This window comes from Corylus avellana, chromosome ca2 (genome assembly GCF_901000735.1).
Source record: "Corylus avellana chromosome ca2, CavTom2PMs-1.0".
In the NCBI taxonomy this organism is placed as follows: domain Eukaryota; kingdom Viridiplantae; phylum Streptophyta; class Magnoliopsida; order Fagales; family Betulaceae; genus Corylus; species Corylus avellana.
Window position 1 is genome coordinate 37,184,714 of NC_081542.1, and position 10,176 is coordinate 37,194,889.

Sequence of the window (10,176 nt, forward strand, 5' to 3'; positions counted from 1 at the left end):
AACCAAAGATTAGATTCTCATTTGACAGTTTATTGAAAAAGAATGGCGACAATTATTTTCCGCATTGAAACATAATGTGGAACCGCGGGTTCGTATTGGTGTATAATATCATTTTCCTTTATGCGATTTATTTGTTAATGTATTTTGGGAGAATTTTTTTGTTTTTTAGTTTAAAAAAACGTTTTGAAGGGACATAAAAATGAAAATATTTTTGTGTTTTGAAAAATGTTTTATGTTTGATTATTTGCTAATATTTTTATTTTGAGAAGAGAAGATGAAAGACTCATAACAAAAATTTTAACCAATGGTCATGAGCTCAAAGATGGCGGATATGCTCCTTATATATCATGTTTGTTTGGGATATATATATATATATATATATAGAGAGAGAGAGAGAGAGAGAGAGAGAAAGCCTCAATAACGTCAACATTATTTTATACTCCAACTCCACTTAGAGAGCGTTACATAAGCAACCTTTTATTTTAATATTGCTATGAAGGGTTGATATCCGTTTCACAAGTTTTTCTAATTTTAGTATTCGAACTTTTTCTGAAGCTCTTCAATAATATTCTTGTCAAGTTGGAAGGCCTTGGCGAGAACATCAGGATTGATGAGAGGATCAGATCCAAAAACAGCGTCTGCAATCGTGATGACACCTGCATTCTGGCTACTCAAAGCAGCAAAGGCTAGAGCATTGGAGTGTCCCACATTGAATTGGAAGTGAATAAGACCAATTGGGAACACAAAGACATCTCCCTTGTTTAGAACTTTGGTGAAAAGGCGGTTCTCGGTGTTGGCTGTGACAAAGCCAACTAAGAGAGAACCTTCTACGACTACCAAAATCTCAGTACCACGAGGGTGAGTGTGGGGAGGATTTTGGCCATATGGTGCAAAGTCAATACGAGCCAAAGATATACCTAGAGTGTTGAGGCCAGGTATTTGGTCCACATTCACAGCAGTGACATTTGACCCAACTCGATTGTCTGTATTCCTAGGATTTTGGAGCCCGGAGAAGAAGAAATCTTTGGCCTCGGCATACTTCAAATCCTTGCAGAATTTTCCATTGACGAACACTGCAGGAAAGAATAAATTGTAAGATACCATGCATACAAGATCAGTAAGAAACCAAGCAGAAAGTAATGAACATAATTATATATGTAGAAGCTTGATTAAAAAAAAAAAAAGAATAAAATCTAGTATATATATACCAGCAGTTTCAGACTTGTGGTCATCAATTGCAACACAAATGTCCTGAAGTGGGCTGGGATCGTCAGCAAAGACAAGGGAGGATGCCGTTGACAAGAGAACAACAAATGCAAGGAAATAGACTCCTTTCGCCATATCTACTTAAGCTCTGTGTTTTAATGGTGATGGGTGAGAAATATTGAATGGGAAACATGTCTATTTATAGATAATCGATCGCTATATATATGGAAATGGTCAATATTGGTTCTGCTACACCAAGTCTTGAGTGGTTATGGATTTAATATATACATATGACAATTAAGCTCATCAACAACTACTGCCTGCATGTAGACTTTTAACCTCCGTACGTTGGTTTATTCTTCTAATGATGCATGCCTTTTCTTTCTTCTTCGTTGATTACTTCTTCTTGTGCTTAACTTAACAAATAATCGATAATTTGTCATTTTTTAATTGGGTCATGCCACTTCAACGCCGTATCATTTTTCTAAATGTTCTTTCGTCAATTAACAACCGAACCACTCAAAATTAATATGTAGATTGCTGAAGACGTCAAATGAGACGGTTTTGTTTATGAAAATTAACTTAAGTCATCAAAATAATATTAATAATAATAAAAAAAAAAGAGAACAACATAAAATTTATAAATCATTGTGTATTAATTTAAGTAGTAATCGATGTCCCAATTGAAAAAATAAAATGTATTTGAAAAGTTCAAGCAATGACTTCTGCATAACAAATTCTAATATATATTTGTACTTGAGAGTACTTGAGAGGGAGTCTAATATATATTTGTACATGGCGTACGTTACATATTCTCATACATAATAAAGAAAATGAATCAAAATTCCTTGTATCTGAAATCAAGAAAGCTTGGATTCGAACGGATCTGTGGATTCTTACAGCTATCATAATTATCATTTATTATCAGAAATTTTCTACTAATTAATTAAGAAGCTTTTTTTTTTTTTTTTTTTTTTTTTTTCGGTTGAAATTGCACAGATAATCATTTTTTCTTGCTGGCAAGTAGCATGTCCTTATAGAGTGCAAATTGTTTCGTGAAATTTGCATTCCTTGATTTAATGCAAGTGTAGGATCGACCGACCATAAATCTTCATGGGTTATATATATATATATATGTCCCTTAGCTTTCAAGTCTTTTATTTTTGCTATCTTTTCGGTCTAAGTTTTCTTGTTATTGTTTTAAGGGGAAAGTCCACATACCCCCTTCAAACTACTATCTAATTGACAATGTCACCTCCAAACTTTTAATTTTGACAATGTTTACCCCAAACTATCAAAACATTATCAATGTCCCCCAGTTACGAAACTACCCTTAGTAAAATAAATAAATAAATAAATTTATATATATATATACACACACTAAAACTTCTCGAAAAAACCTAAAAATGAAAAAAAAAAAAAAAAAAAAAAAAAAAATAAATAAATAAATAAAATAAAAATAAGTGGAAAAAAAAAAAAAAAAAAAAAAAAAACGAGTGAAAAAAATTTAAAAATTTTGATTTTTTTTTTATAAAAATTGAAAATTTTCGTTTTTATTTTTATTTTCTAATTGTTTAAATGAAAATGTCCCTTTTTTAAAAATAAAAATAAAAAATTGTTTAAAAAAATAAAAAATTTCGTTTAAAAAAAAAAAATCATTTTTTTTTTAAACAAAAATTTTGTTTAAAAAAATTAAAAATTAAGAAAAAATCGTTTTTTCAAAAAATAAAATTTAAAATGTTCGTTTTAAAAAAATAATTTATAGGGGTATTTTTGTCTTATTGAAAAATATGTATGGGCATTTTTATCTTTTTGCTAACCATTGGAGACATTGACAATATTTTGGTACTTTGGAGAGACATTGTTACAATTGAAAATTTTGGAAGACATTATCCATTAGGTGGTAGTTTGAGGAGTACGTGGACTTTAACCTTGTTTTAATTATAATAAGGATAAATTCCGTACGGACAACTACCCACACGAGGTATTGAAATTTTTTTAAGACTTGTTCTTTCCTTCGACTCTGATGAATATGAATGCTTGTGTTCATACATACAAAATAGCTCGGTCAATAATAAATTTTGATATTATAATAATAAATAATATTAAATCAATGATTTTTTTTTTCCCTCTAATTTTTAACAAGAGCTAATCTAAAAGTGGACAACTAAGACAAGCAATGCTACATCAGCATAGTAGCATAGTGTGATAGTAGTATATTATATAACATTACTCTTTTATTTTATCATGTAGCCTCATAGAAAAGAGTATTAATGCTATAAATCATATTTTATCTCGTAATTATTCTGTAAAACTGCCGCGTTAGTTCCAAACAATGATTAAAATGGATGTATTCCCAATACAGCTTCAATACATGGGCTACATGGGAGATCAGTAAAGAATGTTTCGGAACATAAGTTAGGAAGCGGTCAATCAAACTACACAATGTGCACAATAAAATGCACCAGAAATAAAGCAATTAACAAATGAAATTGAAAAAAGAAAAGTCCAGTGTTTAGATGCTAGCAACACAGCAGGGGCTTCACCAAAAGTAGCAGAAGACGAGAGACATGTAGTGGCAGCATGAATAATTTTACCATTGGAGAATTTAAGAACCACAATTACAACTGAGAGACCTATCTTAAGCACAACAGCAATGAACAACAGTGAAACAAGCACTGAAAGGAGACTGAATCTAAGCCAAAAATAAAGTCTCCACCTAATAATAATACAGCACAAGAGCATGAAGACTAGATATAAGGCCTACACAAAAGCACAAAAATACAAAAGCAAAAAAATAAAAATAAAAATAAAAATAAAAATAAAACAAGCAAACACCTGACAACTAGTAACATTGCCGAAGCGGGAGAGGCAGGTTGAGATGGTGGAAAAGCAGCTGAAGAAGCCCGCTTACAGGGGCGTAAGTTGTACGCCTCTGCAAGTGAACATCTGTAGGCGATGAGGGAAACGACAATGAGATGATGGGAGGCCAATGAGGACGTTGGGTTGGAGCGTGGAGACTGATGTGGTCTTTTTGTGTACAAAAATATCAATAATGAAATTACCACTCGCAATAGGACGAATCCTTGTAGGATAGGGCTATATAGAGGGTATCGAACCTCAAGGACTACATGAGTATTGTTATCAAGCTTTTTAAGATTAAATATAACTTAATTTAAAAGATGATTGATTTGATTTTTTATTATAATTAAATGCATAAAAGTAAAGATAGTAGTGATGAGAGATAATAGGGGGTTGATTTCACCACTAACTGCGTAACAATGGTCAACCATAAACTAATAAGGAAAATTCATACTATGGTCTCACTCGAGTAGTCAAGAAAATACCATCATTAAGAAATAAGTATAATTCATCTTCGGTTGGCACGGACCGTGCACCTAACCACTAAAATGTGGTACGATCCGTCTTCTCTAGGTATGGATTATTTAATTCTTTAATAAGCTACACACAATCAAGGGATAAATATAACCCACCCCCATGGAGCCAAGGGTTGGGTGGTTTTGGCCAACCCCTTGGCTCCATGGCGGTGGCCGAGCCACCCCTAGTACCCACTGCGGGTGGTTTCAGCCACCCCTTTGGGCACCAAGGGCGTGGCCGAAACCACCCTCAAACCACCATTGGGGGTGGTTTCGGCCACCCCCTTGGCTCCATGGGTACTGAGCCACCCCCAAATTTATTTATTTTTTTTAGTGAAAAAATATATTTTTTAAATATTTTAAATTTCATTTAAAAAAATAAAAAATTTAATTAGGTGCCACATCATTACTGATGACATAGCCACTTATGCCAAATGTCAGCTTCTAATTGGTCTACGTGGGGGTGGGTTATATTTATCCACCCCCTTGCTAATATTTTTATTTTGAGAAGAGAAAATGAAAGACTAATAACAAAAATTTTAACTAACGGTCATGAGCTCAAAGATGGCAAATTGGTTTCTATTTAAAAAATTAGAAATAAGCTCCTTAGATATTATGTGTTTATTTGGGATATATATAAAAGAGAGAGAGAGAGAGAAATGTTCAATAACGTCAACATTATTTTATACTCCAACTCCACTTAGAGAGCGTTACATAAGCAACCTTCTATTTTAATATTGAAGGGTTGATAACCGTTTCACAAGTTTTTCTAATTTTAGTACTCGAACTTTTTCTGAAGCTCTTCAATAATCTTCTTGTCAAGTTGGAAGGCCTTGGCGAGAACATCAGGATTGATGGGAGGATCAGATCCAAAAACAGCGTCCGCAATCGTGATGACACCAGCATTCTGGCTACTCAAAGCAGCAAAGGCTAGAGCATTGGAGTGTCCCACGTTGAATTGGAAGTGAATGAGACCAATTGGGAATACAAATACATCTCCCTTGTTTAGAACTTTGGTGAAAAGGCGGTTCTCCATGTTAGATGTGACAAACCCAACTAAGAGAGAACCTTCAACGACTACTAGAATCTCAGTACCACGAGGGTGAGTGTGGGGGGGATTTTGGCCATATGGTGCATAGTCAATACGAACTAAGGATATGCCTAGAGTGTTGAGGCCTTTTATTTGGTCCACATTTACAGTAGTGACATTCGACCCAACTTTATTATCTGTATTTCCAGGATTTTGGAGTCCTTCGAAAAAGAAATCATTGGCATTGGAATCCTTCAAATCCTTGCAGAATTTCCCATTCACAAACACTGCAGGAAGCAATAGATTGCAAGATAGCATAAAAGATTAAGAAACCAATAAAAATATATAGTAATGCTTCTAAGCAGAAAGTAATGAACATAATTATATATATTTATATATATACCTGCAGACTTGGGGTCATCAATTGCAACACAAATGTCCTGAAGAGGGCTGGGATCGAAGGCAGAGACAAAGGAGGATGCAAGTGACAAGAGAGCAACAATTGCAAGGAAATGGACTCCTTTCATCATATCTAAGTAAGCTCTGTGTTTTACTTCTCTTCTATGATATTGCTTTGTGGATGGGTACTTAGAAATATTGAATGGGAAACATGTGTATTTATAGATAATCGATATATATCGAAAGGGTCAAGATTGGGCCTGCTACACCAAGTCTTGAGTGGTTATGGATTTAATATAACAATTGTACCAAGTTTCCTCAACAACTAATGCAGACTTTTTAACCACGTTTTGGTTGCTTCTTCTTTCTTCTTCATTGATTCCTTCAATGCCGTAACATACTTGTAAGAGGTGATTAATTTGGTCAATTAAAAACCAAATTGAAGCACCCGATTAAAATCCACTCTAAAACCGTGGATGATGTGTAGGAGTTCCGATGATATAATTCTAGAAGTCACTCTTATGTCACTTTAAAAATAAGGTGGCTTAATTACAATTTGATTAAAATTCAATAATAATCAATCATAAGGCCAATGGTGATTTTAAAAGTCACATCGTTTTTTGAGTGTGAGACAAGAAGGATACAAGAGTAACTTCTAGTATTACTCGTCTGGATGTAGTAAATTCACACGAGTAATTCTAAAAGTCACTCTATGAATGAGGTGTCTTTTAAAATCACAATTTGATCAAAATTCAATAATGATCAATCACAAGCTCAATGAAAATTTTAGAAACCACATCATTTTCAAAGTGATACAAAATCAACATAAGAGTGACTTGTAGCATTATTCGATCCATACACATGTGGCTTATTATCGTTTGAAAATAATAGAATGACTTATGACTTATGCATTAGAAAGAGTCTAATTATGATGACATCCATTGAATATATAAAAAGACTTGGAATAGTAGGTGGTAGTGGAAATTAATGAAAAATATTCATTCTTTTCCAAACAAAATACGCCCATTTTCCTTCCCTATCTCTTTAGGAATTTGAAATCAAGATTGCTTGGATTTAAAGGGAAAAATACTACACAAATTTTTAAGTGTTCGTTCTTTTATGTTGTAGTAAAAATTATCATCCAATAAAATTATAAATAAAAATCTATGTAGCAGTTAATAGTGATTCACTGTCACGTAAGATAATGCACATTTAAAAATAGAGAAATGCATCATCAAGAGGTAGTTCAATTAGCTGTGGACTACGTCTCATGAAGCGGAGGTTACTCGTACGAATCTCCCTCTCCCTTCCCTTGTGTGGACATGTCAAAAAAAATAATAATAAAAAATAAAAAAATAGAGGATTGCTAGGGGTCAGTATTTAGCTTATTTCATCTTACAAATCAATCATTAGATTTATGACCTTATGTATATCTCACATAAATCAACGATGGACTCCACAAATCTAATAGTTGATATATTGAATTTGTAAGAGAATATATGTTAAATATGAAAACTTTATTGACCCTTAGCATTTCTTTTAAAAATATAAAATGATAGAGGTCAATATTTTTTTCATATTTCCAACCTCATCTTACAAATTAACTATATATGGCATTTCTTTTCTTGTTGATGTACTTTACGTTTTGTACTCAGAAATTGTTTGGCCTACTTTTTTATTTTTTATTTTTAATTAGGTGGGTTTGGTATATCACTCTTGGTCAATGGTGGCTTTCTTGAGTCAATGCAAGTGCTGAAGGATCAACCGTTAGAAACGTACATAAATCTTGATAGGCTATATGTCCCTTTCGTCTATTCTTTTTTTTTTATAAACATTCACTCATTTCATTAGTCAATGGTAAAAATTTTGAACAACGCGTTTATCGGTAACATATTGAGGAGCTTCCTTTGCATGGACCACTTCTTCCGTACCGAACAGTGTTCTCTTTGCTAACCTATGAACTGCATAATTTACTTGCTATCTAACCCCCCACCCCCCAAACTATTGAAGAGATTTAGCACAAAGCAGGCATCATCGATTAATTCGCCATAGCGACATCAACTGTTTTCATCATTTCTTAATGCATGTACCACCTCTAATGCATTTATTTCCAGTTTCATCTTATGCCATTCCATCTCTCTAGCATAAACTATTGCCCGTAAAGCAAGAACATATTTTCCAACAACTAGATCAATAGTATAACCTCTTAAAGATTGCAAAGTGGCTAATACATCTCCCAATCACATATAATCACACTCATATGCCCATCTTCTTACTATGCATATTTACCGCAACATCCCAATCACCTTAACTCGTCCAGGATCCTCTCTCGTTTATTTTAGACTGAAAAATATTCAGTTAATAGTCAGAATTTTTCCAAATGATCTCTTTAAATAGATCTTGAGGTCATAAATAAGATATCTATTCCATTAATAAAAAATATATATATAAAAAATTAAGGGGAAGCCGGACCACCCCAGTTGGGGCTGGGGGTGGGTTCGGCCACCCCCAAGGGCCATGGTGTGGTCCGGCCACTCCTGGCCGGCTGGGGTGGTTCGACCACCCCCTATGACCAAGATAGGGTGGACAGCCACCTCTTATTTTTTTATTAATTAATTTTAATTTTAATTTTTTTTAATATGAAATATTGTTTTTGTTTTCCTTTTCTTTTTTTTTTTTTTTTAGTAGGACATATGTCATATTTTTTGCTATAAGATTTCTAAGAAGAAATTACAGTTACAAATTGAATATTCTTTAATTTATTATAGACTTGAGATAATCCTATTCCCCTTAAAGGAGCCTTCCAGCTATGGCACGCCACCATAGCTTTGCCTACCTTTTCATATGATTTGACCTGATCATCTTTGTATTCCTTAACGGATTCTATATCTTTCGTTACAACATGGTTAGGATGGCAAAATTCCCCCATGGATTAAGGAATTTCAATTTAGCGCCAAGTTCGATGCAACCACTCCCAAGGAAGTATTCCACTAACGAGTATCCTTATAACAAGTTCAACCACCACCGCATTTTTAGAAATTCCCCTTTTGGAAGTACAAGTAATAGAATTTATAATGCGAAATATAAAACAGAAATATATAATAGAATTTATAGTGCAGAAATATAAAATAGAAATATAAATAAGAGAAACAAAATTAAGGTGGTTCCACAATATGCCTACATTCACACACTAAAGCCTTATAAGCTACATCTTGCTTTTATTGAGCAAGTATGATTATATATAAGAACTTCATTATATAGAAACTAAAGAGATAGGAGGAGCTCTTATATTTGAGCAATGTGGGACAAGCCCACATTACTATTCTAACAATAAGTCATACTCACTACCTGCTGTGGACTACTAGGCACACGAGGTATTGATTTTTTTAGCAACTGAACAGGGAGACAAATTTCCTACAAACTATTTTTTAGAAAATTTATTAAAAATCAACCATTAAAAGTGACAAGTGTCCTTAGCATGCGAGAAGCACATTTTTTTTTTTTTTTTAATGACATATAGGTTTCACATACTTTTTTAATGACTTAAAGAACACAGGTCACTTTTAAATACTAGTTTGTAAGAATTTTTTACAAATCAATTTGTAAGAAATTTCTATTAGTTGAACTAGACTGCCCCTTGTCAAGCATTATGTTGGTCAAAAGATCCCAATCTCAGCCAACTAGCTAAGGCTAAGCAGATTAACCATTTACTGCTTACCGATTGGGACTATACCGACATTAACCGCCTACCGCCCTAAGTTGGTCGGTAATCGGTTAAGGATTTTTATACCGACATCGGCTCGGTTCTGTTAATCGGTATATATATATATATATATATATTTTTTTTTTTTTTGTTGGTTAACCGAATTAACCAATAATAAATATTGTTTTAATAGAATGATAAGTAGGATGGCATTAGCTAAGTTTTTTTAATAGAAGATATTAGTTGGTAGATTTTATGACCAATTTTATTAGTAGAACATATTTATGGTAAACTAATATTGTATTAATTAATGGGCCCATTTAAAATTTGTTTAGTTCACTAAGCTATTTTAACCCAAAAAACACAATTTGGGCCCCAAAACAATCAATTTTTGACCCAATTAAAGAAGTCCACGTTTAACCGATTAACCAAACCGATTTTAACAGAAATATTCATTTAAC

General features: G+C 33.1%; 3 protein-coding genes across 3 annotated transcripts in view; 1 reads left to right on the forward strand and 2 right to left on the reverse strand.

Moving 5' to 3' along the window:
* LOC132169705 (uncharacterized) overlaps positions 1 to 505 on the forward strand; it is a 1,605-nt gene extending 1,100 nt beyond the window's left edge. The window contains exon 2 of the mRNA XM_059580692.1: positions 500 to 505. Coding sequence (XP_059436675.1) covers positions 500 to 505 — 6 coding nt within the window. The remainder of the gene's footprint in view (positions 1 to 499) is intronic.
* A 2-nt stretch (positions 506 to 507) lies between these two features.
* Positions 508 to 1,347, reverse strand: LOC132172552 (germin-like protein subfamily 1 member 17). The gene is made up of 2 exons (XM_059584067.1): positions 1,209 to 1,347; positions 508 to 1,073 (listed from the first exon to the last, which is right to left on the reverse strand). The coding sequence occupies exons 1-2, from the start codon at positions 1,339 to 1,341 to the stop codon at positions 532 to 534; spliced, it is 675 nt and encodes a 224-aa protein (XP_059440050.1). The 5' UTR covers positions 1,342 to 1,347; the 3' UTR covers positions 508 to 531.
* A 3,896-nt stretch (positions 1,348 to 5,243) lies between these two features.
* Positions 5,244 to 6,222, reverse strand: LOC132168727 (germin-like protein subfamily 1 member 13). The gene is made up of 2 exons (XM_059579754.1): positions 6,017 to 6,222; positions 5,244 to 5,900 (listed from the first exon to the last, which is right to left on the reverse strand). Exons 1-2 carry the CDS (start codon positions 6,141 to 6,143, stop codon positions 5,359 to 5,361), a joined length of 669 nt encoding a protein of 222 aa, XP_059435737.1. The 5' UTR covers positions 6,144 to 6,222; the 3' UTR covers positions 5,244 to 5,358.
* Between the last annotated feature and the right edge of the window lie 3,954 nt (positions 6,223 to 10,176).